A 17,426-nucleotide genomic window follows, 5' to 3' on the forward strand; every position below is an offset into this window, starting at 1 on the left:
ATTCGTTGTCCTAAAGAAATCGTCAACCCTTATTTGGTCTAAAGAATTCTACTTCAGGTCTGTCTTCTTGTTCTTGTTAATTATTGTTAATTAACAGCCAACAAAGAGGTTTCCTTTTTAAAAAAAATGAGCAGAAAGGTTCCTGCTAAGAATGATTGCTTGTTTCTCCACAGCAGATGTAGACCAAATAAAGAAGAAGGTGCTGTTTAATGTTTACTTAAAATCCATCATTTCAGATTACATGTATGTCCTAATATATGTATGGTATTGTTAGAAGGCTTTGGACTACCTTTTCAAAGGGCTCTTGGAGGATAGATATAAATCTTTCTAGGAACAAAAAGCAGAAGTAATTTTGCATATACGAAATCTGGATGGCAGGTGAAGGATTTGGGAGCTTTGCCTCTGTTGTAAGATGTCATTAAAATGGGTGAAATTCCATTATCTTGGATAATGTGCTGTAGGGGACCTGCAGAGAATGTACGTTAAGATGAAGTTTATAGGTAATGTATATTGCAGAGGGCTCAATTAGTATTCTGTTTACTCACCTTAATAGCATATAAGGGTAGAACACAGTTGGTACATACACACCCGACTCCTACATTTATTGTGCTTTTGGTAACAGTGAAGCCTCCTCTAAACAGCCATGAATGGAGGGAACATGAAAACAAAAGTGGTAGGGGTGCTAGTTACAGCTTCAGTTTCTGAAAGCTTCTGTAGAAGTAATTGTGTATGGCAGCTTATACTGGTGAATAGCACAATCCTCTGTAATTGCACAGGAAAAGAGAGAGATGTTAGACCCTCTCTTGAAGTTCTTACAAATTTGCCCTTTTGTTATTTCCTCCTAAGGTAGGAGTTTGTAACTGACTGCTGGCAGACTAAACAAAACAAAACAAAACAAAACAAATTCCTCTGCAAATAAAATCAGCCTCAACTTTTCACATTTTATTTGTTATTGAAATGCTTGGGGAAGACATTATATACAGAATTTAGAGCGACTTTTTCAGTATTCAGATTCAGTATGGCTAATTCATTCTGAAATTCTGGGAGAAAAAAAAGATGACAAGGAAAGGTGACACAAAACAGGTGGTGAGAGGTGCAAACTAGCAAATAAAACCCCACATTTGCTGAAAAAAAGGAAAAAAATTCAATATGTATATCTTTACAATAAACCATGCAATTTATGCAAATCTGTGTCATTTGATCATGTGCCCGAGAGCTCTTCTCAGTGATTTAAAAAGCAGGAATGAAACTAATTTCATTAGTTATCCTCTGGCCTCTGCCAATTCCTTATTCTGGAACAATACCAAAGGGGGAAAAGAAAAAGAATTCCACTGCCAGCAAGTATAATCTCACTTTCCACTCTAATCAATGCAAAGTCTATAGATTTCTGATAAAAGAAGCAACCCTTGTTAGTTGACAGAATGTGAAATCAACTTGGATCCTCAGAATAGATAACTATCCCTCATGAAATTTGAACAATGATAACAGAATACTAGAAGTTATCTATCACTTTTAATTTGTTGCATAACAAATGCAAATGTAATTGAAATAGCCCAATCAACCCAACATTTCATTTATTAAGAATTACAGTATATTATATAGTTTACTGCAGTATCAGTTTTTGAAGGTGACCATTTCCTTAATGATAGGTTTGGATGATGGGGAGGAAATATATATCATCTCCACTTCTATACAAAAAGAAGGTTTATTCTATACTTTTTACCATACTTTAATTTTATGTAGAAATCTTATTTTGTTGTGAACTGGAGGGCCATCTGTTAAGGCTGAAGTGAGGAATTTATTCCCATTGCTGAAGTGTAGATTGCAAAAGATCAAATATCAATTGTAGGTTAATTAACTAACATTTATTGTAGACACTTAAGTGATTTCTATTTAATGGCCAATCCTTAATAAGGTGCAGATGTCATTTAAATGAACTTTAGTTATTTCATACTCTAAAAATTAATTGAATATTATGTTCTCTTAAGTGGATAATGTATAAATATTATTATAGAATATACACAGTAAAGGAAAGGAAAGGAAAGTTCATCCAGGAAAGTTGCAGTTGTTGTGTAAATAAATGGAGAGGGAAATAAAAGGAGGTGTAATGAGATGAATGACAAACAGGATACCTTTGAATCACCAGAAATATCAAAGCAGGATAATCACTGAACTTTCAGGGTTCAGAGTTGCCTCCAGTAAATGACATTTAATTCTGTCAAAAACATTTAATCCTGTTGTTCAAATGCAAAGGAATATATCTCTAGGTAAATATTCTATGCACATGTTAAAAAATAGATTGACAGGGTTTTAGTTTTCCTTGTCATTGTCTACCAAGCAATAAATGAAATTAATACTTCTCATGTTTAAGATCTCAATTTGTTTGACATTCCTTCTAATCCTATTTATTTTGAGATCTAGCAGTTTAACCTCCCAACAGAGATTATATGCCAACAGATGTTAACTAGTTTTGTCTAAACCCAAAACTTTAAGTATCTATTTTATTTTTTAAAAAAGGTGGGAATTTAAAACTCAGATCCGAAACTGTGGATCCTGGTTCTTCCCAGACAATTCTTCCCAGACATCCCTGACAATTACATTACATAAAATTGTAACATGAGACAGTTGTTTCCTTTATAGGTAACACATATTCTTTAATAATATATAAATTAATTAGGTTTCTTATTCACTTCTCAAGTTCCAGCCTCATGTTTAGGCTTCTATATTCTCACTTTCACATCAACAATTTATAGTACACTTTGGATCTGGAGATGGGATGAGGAATAAATCCGAGTTCCAATTCAGTATTGACTGGAAGATGGACAGTTATTTGCTAAAGTTCCTGGAGAACCATAGGCATGAATTGCTGAAGTTTAAAGAAGGAGTGCCAATTCAAAAATTTCCTTGGCATTGATTGGCCAAGGTTCCTGGAATATTTTCTGAGAAGCAGTCCATATGCCCCATTCTTTTGGCATTCCAATGGCAGGAGAAGGTAAAGGCCTGCCAGACACCCTTGGAAATTTATCCCTGGAGACCAATCAAAACAGTTCTCCTGGGTATAATTTCTGTCTTCTGGCTCATTATACATAGAATACCTGTTTGTAAAACTATTTCCTCCTCTTATTTTGCCTATTGAAACTTTTCATTACCTTCTTCTCATTAACCATCTGGATTATCCATAAAAGAAAACAGATACTCACAACACTCTAAATTCTCTTTTCTTCCCTCTTGATTGTTTAATGTCTGTTAAAAGCCCTATTTGCAGTGTTGGTGTCACTTCATTGTTACGTACTTTGTTAAAGCTATACAAGTATTATATACAAATATTATCTCCCCAGTCAGACGGCAGAATCATGGTCATTCTGCACTCTATAGCATCGGAGTACATATTACAGAATATATTTACAGACATCCTTATTGTTTAATTTAATTTTGCATTTTTGTCAAGATCACTTGAGCTCCGCTGTGCCATAACGTTGATCTGGATTCAAAAGCTAAGCAGCATTAGGTTTTGGTTAATACTGGGATGGGAAATGCTAAGGAAAAAGCAGGGTTGTTGGCTATATTGGGAGATAAAAATGATATTGTGGAAGAAAGCTAAGGTACGTGTTCCAAGAATCCTGCACAGAAATGTCTATCTGGTTAGTAGGGACTGAGCTGAACTACATGAAGAGCTTATATAATGAAATAATGGAAGCAGGCGGTAGTAAATAAACAAAGAAGAGTGTCTCTTAGTTTCACATATATATTTTTTTTTTGCTGATGTAAGAAAAGTTCACAAATTTTGCAGTTTTTTACACTGTTTATTATTAAGAATTTAAGCAGCCCAGAATCATTTGACAGTGAGATGGATGGCATATAAATTTAATAAATAAATAAATAAAAATTAATAATTAAATTATGTTATATAATTGTATTGTATTATTATTATTATTACAGAATTCCAAAACGTATCTCTTCATTACTGCTAAATCTCTCCAAGTTGGATAAAATAGACTATTCAGATGGGAATAGGACCTCAACTTTCTTTTCTAGTGGTTGCCATATTGGTATGATTCAAGGGTGGGTTCTACTTACCTTTATCACCAGTTCGCAACGGGATCATGCACACGTACTTACTTACTCGCGCACGTGCCTTGCTTCTGTGCATGCGCAGAAGCTTCTGCGCATGTAGAGATTGCTGATGATGACATCCGGGGCAGTGGGCAGGGCCTCCAGACGGTTTTACTGGCTCATCCAACCCGGGGGCAACCACTGGTTATGATGCAAGGGTTTGATAGCTCATCCATCTTAGAATAATGCTAATGAGAATGAGAGCTTCTGGGATAGGAAAAGTGAAAAGTGAAAAGCAATTTACATATGCGTGATGGAAATCAGAAGAATTAGAAGAAGGAGCTCCATTATCAAATCCAAAAGATGAAAGACAAACCTCTTTGGTCTTGATGCCATGAAAACTATATAGAGAAAGTTGTAGCATTTAGTCAGGTTTAGGTGCCGCAGGATGCTATGCTGAAATCAGAAAGCATTCTTTTAGGATTATTATTAATTTTATTTTATTTTTTGCGATCTGGCGGTGATGACACGCTTGATCAAACTGCAACAAAATCTGGTCACTGTCAGTCCTGATATAGAATGAGAATTTTCTTACAAGGACATAGGTAATCAGAATTCAGAATGTGAAAAGCACGAACCAAGAACAACTTGAAAGTGTCAAAGCAAAAATGAAGGGTACCGAATTGGATGTTTTAGGATTAAGTGAATTTAAATGGACCAGAACAGGCTATTTTTACTCAGATCATTAAATTATGTCTTATACTGGGCATGAAGCCATGTAAAGGAATGGAGTGGCAATAATATTCAAAAAGAATATCAGTCTTCTATAACACATCAGAGATGTAATAAAAAATTTTATAACAAATTATAAAAATTGCTGAATGAAACATCAACAAAGGACACCGTGTTTTTAATAGCCTATTATAATGCAAAACTTTCAAGAAACTGGAAATCACACAAGATTTTTCATGGGTAAATATGATAACACATAATTAATACAATAATAGGGTTTTATGAAGATAATTGGGTTTCTTTTAACACCTGCTTAAAACAACACAAACCTCTGTACATGGATATCACCAGATGAAGAACAGTTTAAATACATAGAAGGAAATATAATATGGAGATTGAAATCTAATCAAACACAATCCTTCCAGCTACAGTTGGACCATCCATTATTGGTGGAAGAGACCATAAATTATAAAATACACGAGTTAAACCTGAAAACTAAAAAAAAAAATGACATGAATCAACAGACTATAACTTGAAAAATATGTGGTAAAAATAAAAGATCCATATCAGAAAGAGTTTTAATATGCCTGACTTCATCAAAAATGAATGTTGGTTCTCAGGAACAAATAAGAGTTATTATAAAATTGTACTAATATATATATATATAATATATATATATATGTATGTATGTATGTATGTATGTATGTATATATATATATATATATATATATATATATATATATATATATATTCCTAAAAGTTCAAAGAGAAAAAAAAACTCAAGTTGGTTTCAGAATGATCATATTCAGGGAAAGTTGGAAGGTGAGCACCAGGGCAATAAGAAGACTGCATGACATATGAATCCAGATTCCAACATCAAATCTGAAAGGATGAGGAAAGCGTATCAACAAGCATATCAATAAAGAGAAGAATATAACAAGAAAAGGAAAGAGAGGTCCTTTAAGAAAGCCCAAGAAATCATTAAAAGTTATAGATAAGGTAGGAATGTTGAAGAGTAGTCATGAAAGAGATCTGAAAACATAAATGAAAAGAAGAGGCCTGCCAATGGTGAGAGATATTCTTCCTAGATTTTCAAAATTATAAACAAGTTATTTAATCAGTATAAAAGTTCCTCAAATAAGAAGGTTGATTAACATACTGATTAGTAATTGTAGCTCAAATATAGCTGGATTAAACAGTATTTAACTTTGAAAATACATGTTAATTTGCTGCTTACCTGATTATACCCATTTATCTAATGAAAATGCTTAGTATTTTTCATGAGTTCCTAGAATATCATAAAATCATGTGGATATTGACAGTAAATAAATTTAAACTGCAGTCTACATTTCAAGCATACAGATATGCTTTTATCTCATCTCCAATATCCAGCTGCCTCTGTTTTAATACTAAGAAATTTTATTGTCTATAAAACGGGAATTATGGATTTTATTAGAGCTGTTTTTTATATTTACAACTGATCCCCCCTTTTTTTTTTACTTTTTTGACCACATCTTGCAGACAGCCCTGAAGACCTCCATGAAAATGAACTGTTATAATCTGGAAGTAGCTTCACAATCCAAATATAAGGCACACTTACATGCTCAGTGATAACTATTGGCAGGTATGTGAGTGCTCAAGTATGATTAGAAGTAAGCAAACATTTTTGACTATTTATCCAAATAGTGATATATACGTTTTCTTAACAGATGACAACAAACAGGAAGTACTTCATAATAATCAGAAAAACATTTCAGTATAACATTTATTTTTCTGCAGTTTGTATGTTGTTGCTCATCCCAAAAGGAACAGTGTGTTGTTCGTACAGAAATGAAATTTAAGATTAAAAAAACACAAATAAAAGCTATTCATGAAAAGGCAGTAACTGTCAAGAAAGGCTGATCCTGTTAAATGGGAGCAGAAGACAGAGAGAATGAACTGCAACCAAGGTGAAATGATGCAGTGAAGCTCATAACAGCAAGAGGGAGGGAAGAAGGGATGAAAAAGAAGGAAGGAAGGAAGGAAGGAAGGAAGGAAGGAAGGAAGGAAGGAAGGAAGGAAGGATCACATATGCTATTGTTACACTTCTGTACTAAATGGGGATTGTTATGAAGTCCACTGATTCCAGATAGTGATTATTAATAACCTTGTTGTTTCAAGTAAAAGTTGACAAAAGGGAAAGTGAAATTAATTCCACACTGAATTGGGAATTATGTCTGTGCTGACGTGCCTTTGAGTTTCTTTCTCCCCTGAGATGCTTACTATACCCAAGAGACCCAACTGCATCAGGGCCTTATTGTTATGCTAACAAGTGTCTAGATTTTGATAACTCTATGCCGCTTTACTTATAGCATAAGACACTTTCTAATTTAGTTGCTTGGAGAAAAAGAGAAGGCTTATAACTTTAGGGTTTGATGAAAAACAAAACAGGCATGTTAAAAGTTAACCCTGTACCAAATTGTTTATTAAAGTTGGATTGAATAAAAGGGGAGTGAGAAATTGAGTGGGAACATTTCTTTTTAAAAGAATCTGTGCATAAGATGGGAAGAAGAATCATCTTACTTTGAAGAAAGAGACTGAAGAAATATAAAGACATTTTCCTTTAATTAAAAAAAGTGATGTATTTGCTCACTTATATTTGTGATGGAGACAAAGTTTCTCCTCTTTCTTGCAGATGTTTCTGGAAATAATTAGATGCTAAATAAACATAGAACAGTTATTTCTGTCATTTAAATAAGCTCTCTTATTGGCCATCTTCTATGAAGAAAAAACACTCTTATCTTTTCATCCAATTTGTAAAAATCTTCTTTAAGGCCATCAAAAAAATAATGTCTTTTTTGTGAGGAATAAAGTGTTTCCTCAGGACAGGCAGGATTGAGATCAGTACTAGCTTAAAAAGAATTGAGAACATCTTTTTTTTTTCCTTCGAACAGATTTTCTGTAAAGCAGAATAAATAGGACAATATGAGGAAAGCATTTAGAGAAACTATTCCCCAATTTGTTACAGGGTTTTTCCTTTTGGATCGCTTTTCTCCGCATTTTATTTTTAATCATTTTAGACTTGTAGCATAGGAATTAAAATGAAGAAAACCTGTTTCATGTTTCTAAATAACTTTTCAGTAAGCTTTTTTGAAAGGAAACCCTATTTTGGGAGGGAATTTGTTATCTGAATTCTTTAAAATTAACAGAGAAAATCTCCGTTCAGAAGTGATTCAAATCTGGGCCAGAACAACACTGTTTCTCAAGCCAAGCATGGTTAAAACACGAACCAGATAAGCAGAAATGCACCATTTTCACAGTCAGATTGGATCAGTTTAATAGTTTCTGAATGTAATGGAAAATTTACCAGCCATATTTGAAGAAACTCTTGATGTTGTATAGAGCAGAGTCAAGAGAAATGAAAGCAGTACTTAATCTGCAGGCATTTTGCCAAAATGCATACAGTGATGTGTCATCTTTTCTATAAGGTGCATATATGCATATATTTGAATAAAACAATTAAGTGTCAGCCCTGCTTTCCTCCTAAATACAGTTTGGAAAAGTTCTATCCAACTATTCCCACATTCATATATATCAGCCTACAGGATAGAAATGTAACTTTATTGGATTCTATGCTGTTAGGTATGAATATTATGAAGGCAGAATATGGAAGTCATGCTGTGTAGCAAATTTCAGTTGCATGACATAAAATAAGTAAAAGGAACTTTTGACCTCCAGATGTTACTTCAGCCAGAATGTAAACAACATCTGGAGAGTTAAAGGTTGACATGCTTGATATAAACACTTAACAATTAGCATGTTGCATTTTATATGGAAACTCAACATGGAATTGTTCCATGCTTACCAAAAACTTCCTGTTTAGGTTTTGAACTACTAAACCAGAGGTCTTCAAACTTGGCAGCTTTAAGACTCGTGCACTTCAACTGCCAGAATTCTTCAGCCAGCATAGCTGCCAAGTTTGGGGACCCCTGTACTAAACAAACAAATGGGAACTACATTTATCAGCCTGATTTAAATGTGCATTAAAACGAATGAAATGTACTCAAGTGGATTAGACCTGCAAAACAGCAGCAAACAATTTTTTGATACCCAGAGTCTTTACATGTTTTTCTAATCTATATTTGTTCTGGTGCTGAGAAAGAATGCTGTACAACACACTTATTTTAAAACAAAAATTGAAGTGAAATTGCTGTAGGCATCTCATTCCACAGTGAATTATACTGAGTAAGCACTATTGTCAATATTATGTATAGATGCTTAGGAGAAAAAAAAAATTGCAGCTCAGCCATTATTTAGTTTCATAAGTTGGACCTCATTTAAAGTACAAAATGTAAGGGCACATGGTTTATTCATCTAGGAGTTCAAAAATAATAATAAAAAATAATAATTACAATCTGAGATGATACGATTGCTTGTTTTACGCATACTTCTATTTCATAAAGCTATACTTAATACCTCCACTAAAAAACACTGTGTGAGAGACATAAGAAATAGTTTACCCAAGCTATGTCCACAATGATAAATCCTACAGAGAAGAAGCAGAATAACAAATATTGATCCTCTTAAAAGCATCATAAAACTGCTCAAAGACATTATTAAGCAGCCACAGCTTAATTGTAGAAATATAAAGCTAAAATCTTATATGTGTCCAGTATTAAACGATATTAGTAACAACAGAATTGCAAGAAACACACAAACTGCTATGCTTGGTATTTTTTTTTCTTTTCTTTGTCCCTGTGGCACTTAGAAGCAATTCTATAACCTGCTCTATTCAATAGTACAGCTTTCTGTTTCCTGTGGTATAGAAAGACAGACAACATTACATCACTGTACAATGCAACTGTGACTTTCTGAGAAAGATAAAGGCATCCTCAAGCTGAGCTCTTCTCCTGGAGACCACATGGACACCTCTTTTCAAAAAATGTTTAGTAACAATATGGCAATTGTTTATCATTGTCTCCCACCCACACACACAGTCTAGCCTACAAACCTTTATACAGTCTTTGATGCTGAATATGAGTCACTTTATTCATTTCCCCAAATGGAAAGTGACTGACCTTGTCAATGCCATTAAAATAAAGTTGAAATATTATGTATGGTTCATATCACTTTGCTGAAGAGAGGAAGAGTGCAAACTGGGGCTCCTTTTTCTGTCAGTGCTGCTGTGTTTTCAGATTTTCTTTTCTGCCTGAGTTCCTAGAAGTCATTGGTGATACAAAACCATTCTAACTGCAGCACTAACACATTTATTGTAGCACAAGATTTATGAGCCAGAGATCAATTCCTTCGTTGAATACAATAATTCAGTGTTAATTATTGTTAAAATTATAGGTTTTTTTCTTCAGTAAAACCATATTGTAAAAAGAAACAGAAGTCACGAATAGCACAGCCAAATAATTGGCTCTTAAGCTTCTTAAATACAATTAAAATATGATTTTTAAATACATGTAATATTTGTTCTTTATGCCTTGTACTACATGGTGCACTTCAATAAAAATCTCCAATATTGTTTTAACTGTAGCAAACAATCCATTATTAGATAGATTAGTAGCACATTAGTATGCAATGTAACTCCATATGTACAAGAAAACAATGATTTAACGTCATATTTTCTGACTTTTGGAAGCATGCTGCCTAATTATTTGAGAAGTTACTTGAGATACATTGTCAGTTAATCCAGAATTCATCAAAAAGCAATAATTACAATAAATACTAATAGCATTGTCATCACCATCATCATCAGTCATCCTTACCTCATGAAACAGTCTCTCTCTCTCTCTCTCTGATTGTTTCTACTTGGGCCAAACAGCAGGATTGGGTCTGGACTGTTTCTATCAGGGAATATTATCTGGTGGGACATAGGAAGCAAACCTTGTCCTCTGGATCACCATTTGCCCTGAAATTCAGATAGTATTTCATAGATCCTTAAAAACATGCCCATGCTTGTGTTCTCCCGGTGTGGCAATTGGCAAGTTAATGGGATCGGTGAGATGAATATTTATTTGTAGTGATTGTTGGCCTTTTCTGACACTATATGTTTATTAATGTTATTATTGATTATTTTTAGTGAGTTTTCATTCTGTGTATCTATTCAGAATTACTATTAAAAAATATGCAACCATATAAATTGATTGAAACAAGTAAACAAATAGCAAAATATCAGGCAGCCAGATTCATCTTAGTTCAGGTACATTTTTCATTCTTACCTCAGTGCCCAAAAGCACATTTAAAAAATTATTCTAGAATACACGGAGGGAACTGTTTTTATTTCTGGTTTGAAGGCATACAATAAGGTAGAAGCACTTGAAGAAAAAACTGGCCTTCAGATCTAACTTTATATCTCAGACAGAGCAGGGATTCTTACTAAACAGTCTCCTCCAAATATATGGATGGACAGATTCTACCTGTAGCAGATGATATCAGAGATAGTCAGATAGTCATGTGTAGCATTAAAGGTGATGACAAAATTCTTTGAATTGTGCCTGGAAATAAATAGCCAATGCATCTCCTACAATATTAAACTTATTTAATAACTGGGTTGTCCCAGTTAAATTCACAATAAATAAAATAAATAAAACTGTATATACGTGTCAATTTAATTGAATGTCCACTTTTGCATTGTTTCTTGATGGTATTCAAGAGCATTCCCATTTAGGTTGCATGACAGTAATGAGGCAACAAAGGCAGAATGATTCTTTTCAAAATTTTCTACTCTAGGTATGATCACAATCGACACACCAGAGACAACCGAGTGAAGGTTCTATTGGCCATGGTTTCCATCTACTGTTCATAGAGAAAACAGGACTGTATGAGCAGACAGGGAGTCCTCGTTTAATGAGCCCAAGCATCTCAGACTGTAGGCAAAACTGAACTGTGCTTGTAATCTTTGCTTTACAGACTTGTGAACAATTGGTAGTAAAATTACTTTTTCATCAGTCATAACTGTGATTGCTGAACAAGACAATTGCAAAATAAAGTCTACCTGTAATCTATTTAAGAGTTAGATTTGGTATTCTCCCGGTCAGTTGACTTAAAGATCCAAAGCTACTTTACCTTGCTAGGGTTGTACACTTTTTTTTTATCTGCTTGTTAAGTTTCACATTTTAAAAAATGATTTTGATATAGGTTTATAAGTGTATTTAATTAGGGCCTGCTTTTTACATCCCAATTGATATTCCCTGATAGACAAACCTCAGTGCATACAATAATTTATGTTGAAAAAAGTAATGTGAATTGATTTTATCTTTCATTATTTATTCAATGAGTGTATCTTTCTATAACTTATATTTATTTCAAGTGACACCACCCAAGGACATAAAATTAAGGATGCATATTTTAGGTTGTATGACTTTTTTTTTTTTTGCTTTTAATTTATATGCCGCCCCTTCTCCGGAGACTCAGGGCGGCTTACAATGGGTTAAGCAATGACTTAAAAAACAGCATAACTTTTTATCATTTATGTTTGTACTGTTATTCTAATTTGTCAACTATAATGCTGACCAACCTATAAAAAGATCTGAAATGTTCCAATGGATAAATCAAATGGAAATGAAACATAGTTCTTGGGGTTTTTTTTCCTTCTAGCCTGCAAGGTGACTTTTCTTAAACTGAGGCTTTGATTACAAATCAGGAGAACTGTAGTCTGGTTTTACAGAACAGCAACTACTAATTGCAAACTAATGCTTAAAGCTGGCAAGGGTGCCGTGCCTATTAAATACATATTGTCAACAATCTATTATTTCTCAGGAAAATGTTCATCTGGCATTGAACACTAAGTGTTCAACATCTATCAGGGCAAAGAAAAAGCATTTACTAAATTTATGTACATAAAATTGCCTACGGCTTCACTTCATTGTCACAGCGTTTGAGAGATATTTAATGCAAATCTTGTTCAAAAGAAATAATTGGAAGGCTTCTTGTTTAAAAGAAATAATCGGAAGACATCTTTATCAATTTTTATTAATACAAAATTTCATAAAAAAACAAGTTATATACATTAAAACATCGCTTGGCCAATATTATAAATAGGCCTCTATATACAAAGTTGAACAGACAGCAAAAAGTTACTACCCAAATGGAAGCAGACTTTAAACACAGACTTACTGCGTGTTTATATTTTATTGTGCTATATTAATCTTTTTCCACTAGAGGGATATAGTGTGTATGTGTGTGTGTGTGTTTTAAAGCATTATGCATCCAGGTATGCAGTCAGCAATAATGCATCCATGTAAGTAATAATTTGACAAAGCAAAATTGTTAAACTCTAAATTTGAAGAGTTGATATAAATTGTACACTATTTGATGTCAAAGCAGTAATATACAATAGTAACACAACTATGAAAGAAAGCTCCAATGCAAATAGTAGAATTAGAATAAGATAAGGAGTTTAATACTGAGTATGTTCCATTTTAGTTTTTTAATGGAGAACCATAAATAACGCCTTAACCTGTTTTCTTATAGCTGTTGACAAGTAAGAGAAATGTGTATTTGGCATTTAAGTAAATTATTCATGAAGAAGAAGTTTATCATAGTTAACATTCTAAACTTAAATTCTGTGGAAAGAGGTGGTCTGTTTTGCTACGTAAAAAGGCACCATTGTATAAAAGGCATGGTAACCTTAAAAGATTTTGACCCAAGCAATCTACAGCATTTCAATTTAGTAAAATATATCCCAAGTAATCAGATATACCATATCCCACTAGATGTTGCATTTGCATTTTCTCTGGTGAAGCACAAAAATTATGAAATGTGCAACACCTGTTCATTATCAAGAATTCTTGCAACAGACACTGTACAGATGGTTGCTTGATGAATAAGCTCTGATTAAATCCTTGATCATCTGTATTTCTTCTCAAGCAGTTCATTTTCTTCACAGAAGTGAATTCATTTCAAGACATGACCGTCTATAATGTCCCAGCAGGAACTTTCAACTTGATATCCCAATCAGCTGTTAGTACTGTCAAGACAGAAATTATGATTTATGACCATGATTAGTATAAAGAATTACTGCCAAGCTTTCAGAAGAAACTAATGCAGCTGTTTAAGAGACATGGCAAAAGGAATAATCACAAAGTCTACCTTTGTCCAGAATAAGAAGATTTAAGCTCTATTTTAAGCTCTATTCTGGGTTGAGCACTTCTATATAAACTACAGTTATAATTAGCATCAGAATGAACTTCAAGTAGCACATTAGCTTCAGACTAAATTCTAAAGAACATTAATTCAAATAAATTGTGTACTCCAGGAGAGAAACAGTTTTTACCTGCTGGCTGATAAGGTTTTTCTGCCTACATTTGGAGGTGTTGGCTCACTGTGAAAAAAGCTTTTTATCCACCAGCACTTTTCAAACATTTCAGGTAGGCCTATAAATGGAAGATGCAAAATATCCATTGTATAATAAAGCTTCAAAGCAAAAAGAAAACTATTACTTTTAATGAAGCAGCAATATTGGAGAAAGATCAAGCTTAAATTTCACTGAAAACATATAGAGATTAAATGTACAATAGAAGATAGTGGAATATTTTTTTCATGCTTTTTCTGGACAACAGTTAGAAACTTTAATAAAGAGATGTATAATACCATGGTGATTTTTTTCCTGGTCTGAGAATGATGTGGGATCAGAACAGCAAGATGAACTGCTTGAAGAAACACTGCAATCAGAATTCAGTCGTGCTAGATGTGGAAAAAAAAAAGCGGAGAGCATTTTGTATTTATTATTAAAAAGTAAACTAGTATTTAGTTTTCCTTAAGCACAACATTTTATATATTCCTGTTCAAAACCTAAAATACCTTTGATCATACAGATGATCTGATAACATGTATACTATGGGCATTTTACCAATCAGATTATAATCCCTTATGAAAAGAGGATAGCCATTTTATGTATGGAAGGGTAGATCATATAATTGTCAACTAAGGATGAAAGGAGAATAGTTCTTTCACTTTTCTTAAATAAATATAATGTAAACCTATTAGCTGTTGTTTCCAGTTTTCCATAACTCAATAAATAAAGGTCAGGTGACCTAATCAACTTCAGGATTGACACACTGTTTGTCAATAACACACTCACTAGCTGAAGTTAGCACTATAACTGTTCATATTCCATTCTGATGTTTGCCTATTGGCCTTCGTGGCCAACAGGGAGCTGCTGATTTATTTTTATTCATGAAAATATAACATTAGTATCTTATCAATTAATAGTGCTCTGAGTCACTGACTTTCATTAGGTTCAAGTGCACACATTTATCATAGTCTGTGATAAGACTGGATCACATCCAAAGATTGTACATCAAAGACACGAGATGGATTGCAATAAGTAGAAAATTAAATTATTCACAAGTTGAATAAAGGAAGAGACTGAAGAAACACCTGGTTGTTGCTACGTTAGCTAGGAAGGTTAAGTATCAAACTCTATGGCAATATAAAGACTATACAGGGCACTCTCTTTTATACAGAAGGAAAGTTTTAAGTTTTAAGATCATGCAAATGTTGAGAACACAAAAATGATCCATGATTTCAGGGGACAACACTCACTTCTGTAGTACTGGTTCTTGGCTAAAAGGCAGCCAGCTGAAGGCACAGTTGCCATTGTTACGTTGTTGCAGAGTAACAAACTGCCAGGGCACCCTGCAAGTTGAAAGAAAATGGGAAAATTCCATATTACTTTTCCAAAACCTATGGATAGGAAATCATAGTATCTATTTGCATAACAATACTGACTGTACCTCTATAAGGCTGAGTTTTGTAGCGGGAATATATTTAACATACCATATATGTGAATTTATTTGATTTATACCTTGGCTTTTTCATGCCCAAAGCCTTGAGATTTATTCTTGTTACATAAAAATAAACCACCTATTTTTTTCTACTTCTATAAAAATGTAAGATGGGGACAGCAACTGGATCCCTTCCTGCTATTTTTGAATACAATTCCCACAATCCCTTAACACTAACCCTGCTAGCTGTCCTCCTCAATTTGTCTTGGCAGCAAATAAAGATACTTGCAATTGGAAGAATTCTTTGGAGTCTCACAAAAGACATGATGAATAGTTTACAGCAGTGTCAATGGAGATTCTCAGTCATCCAGGTCATGGTTGTCCCAAAGGTGCTTTTTCTTCTTTTCTTCAAGAAGCAACTGGACTTTCATGTTTTTCTTAGAAGATATTTTGCTTCTTATCCAAGAAGCTTCTTCAGCTCTCACTGGATGGTGGGGAATGGAAGGATTTACATGAAAGACCAATTGCCTCTTGAAAAAAGCACCTTTGGGACAATTTACAGCAATGTTCCTCAACCTGGCTGGGAAATTTGGGGAAATAAAAGTCCATGCATCTTAAAGTTGCTGAAGTTGAGAAGCCCTGGTTTAGAGAATTTGTCTGTCTCAGTTAGTTCTTCTGTCTGTCTGACTGAAAGAGACCACTAGCTTTCATCTCTTTTACCAGGATCTGAAGATGCTCAGAAATGCAGGCTGAGACTCTACTTCCAGAATACAAAGTATGCTCCGTGTGCTGCTAACAGATTACCTCTTTGAACAAGCCGTGATATCTTCGCCGAGAGACCATTCTGTGTAGGATTCAAGTCTTATTCCCACTCATATATTCAGGATACGTGCTCAAAATTCCTCAAAAGCTTTAAGAAACTAAAGGCCAAGCTGCTTTTATGGCGTTCTCTTCTAAGGAGCCCCGTTTCGGATTAACTAGTCCCAACACGCAACTCTCGTTCAGCCTCCGTGAAATCTCTGCAGAAGAACTTTCTAGCATCCCCATTGCTTTTAAATAAATTTAAAAAAAAAAGGATCGTATAAAATCGCTTGCTGAAGTCACCTCGAAAGAAAACTTCAGGAAAGAATTTGTCCTAATTGAAAGTGTGGATTTGCATTCCTAGCCTCCCAAGAAAAACAAACAGGAACGTGAGAAAACCATAAGCAGAGCTCTGATTACCTGTTATCGTCTCGCACCGCGGTGTCCTGGAACACCTTTTCACCTTTTTTTCGGGCAACCAGATCCCTCCAAACCCCGCGTACGTCCCGGGAGAACAATAAAGCTGGGTCGCAGAAACGTACCGGTGGCAGGAACGCAGCGAGTTTACCAAAGAACCGTTCACAAGCGCACCCTTAACTTCCCACGCCTGTCTCCAGAGCTGGCTTTATATAGAAAAGCGAGGGGCATTGAAACTTGATCAGGCGTCCGGAAGGGGTGGGGTGAGCGAAGTCTCCCCGTCTCTGGAAGTTTTCCTTTGCTCAATAGGGTAAAGTTTGCTCCCTTTTTCCTCCTCTCCCGCCCTGCTGGACTGATTGATTGTATGATGACAAGGGTAACAACAACAAACACAGGCCATACTGTGCACACGCGCTAGGCGATTGACTCGTTGGGGAAGAGCACATGCCCTTCGAGAAACGTTTGGCAATTTCGGGAGAACTGACGAAATGACCTGCTTCCTGGGTTGTTCATGTGGAGCAGGTTGATTTTGGGGATGGCCTTTATGGTTTAGCCCAGCGTTTCTCAATTTCAGCAATTTTTAAAATGTGTGGATTTACTGCCTGGGGCATTCTGGGAATTGAAGTCCCAGACACATCTTAAAAGTCAGTGAGGTTGCTAGATAATAAAGCAATGAGATGAAGTATGAAATATGAAATTAAGGTAGTG

General features: G+C 34.5%; 1 protein-coding gene across 1 annotated transcript; it reads right to left on the reverse strand.

Moving 5' to 3' along the window:
* Positions 1–12,762: 12,762 nt before the first annotated feature.
* PPDPFL (pancreatic progenitor cell differentiation and proliferation factor like) lies at positions 12,763–16,913 on the reverse strand. The gene is made up of 5 exons (XM_070942310.1): positions 16,722–16,913; positions 15,319–15,411; positions 14,365–14,457; positions 14,048–14,147; positions 12,763–13,741 (listed from the first exon to the last, which is right to left on the reverse strand). Exons 2-5 carry the CDS (start codon positions 15,371–15,373, stop codon positions 13,729–13,731), a joined length of 261 nt encoding a protein of 86 aa, XP_070798411.1. The 5' UTR covers positions 15,374–15,411; positions 16,722–16,913; the 3' UTR covers positions 12,763–13,728.
* Positions 16,914–17,426: the final 513 nt, after the last annotated feature.

This window comes from Pituophis catenifer, unplaced genomic scaffold (assembly GCF_029215685.1).
Source record: "Pituophis catenifer annectens isolate HBS135680 unplaced genomic scaffold, rPitCat1.0.hap2 SCAF_3, whole genome shotgun sequence".
NCBI classification, from domain to species: domain Eukaryota; kingdom Metazoa; phylum Chordata; class Lepidosauria; order Squamata; family Colubridae; genus Pituophis; species Pituophis catenifer.

Excerpts from the sequence above, each read along its gene's own strand:
- PPDPFL (XM_070942310.1), bottom strand. The coding sequence starts at position 15,373 with ATGGCAACTGTGCCTTCAGCTGGCTGCCTTTTAGCCAAGAACCAGTAC. Across the intron at positions 14,458-15,318 it reads CAAGAACCAGTACTACAGAA|CACGACTGAATTCTGATTGC; the intron begins GTGAGTGTTGTC and ends TTCCACATCTAG. Across the intron at positions 14,148-14,364 it reads CCAGGAAAAAAATCACCATG|GCCTACCTGAAATGTTTGAA; the intron begins GTATTATACATC and ends TTCCATTTATAG.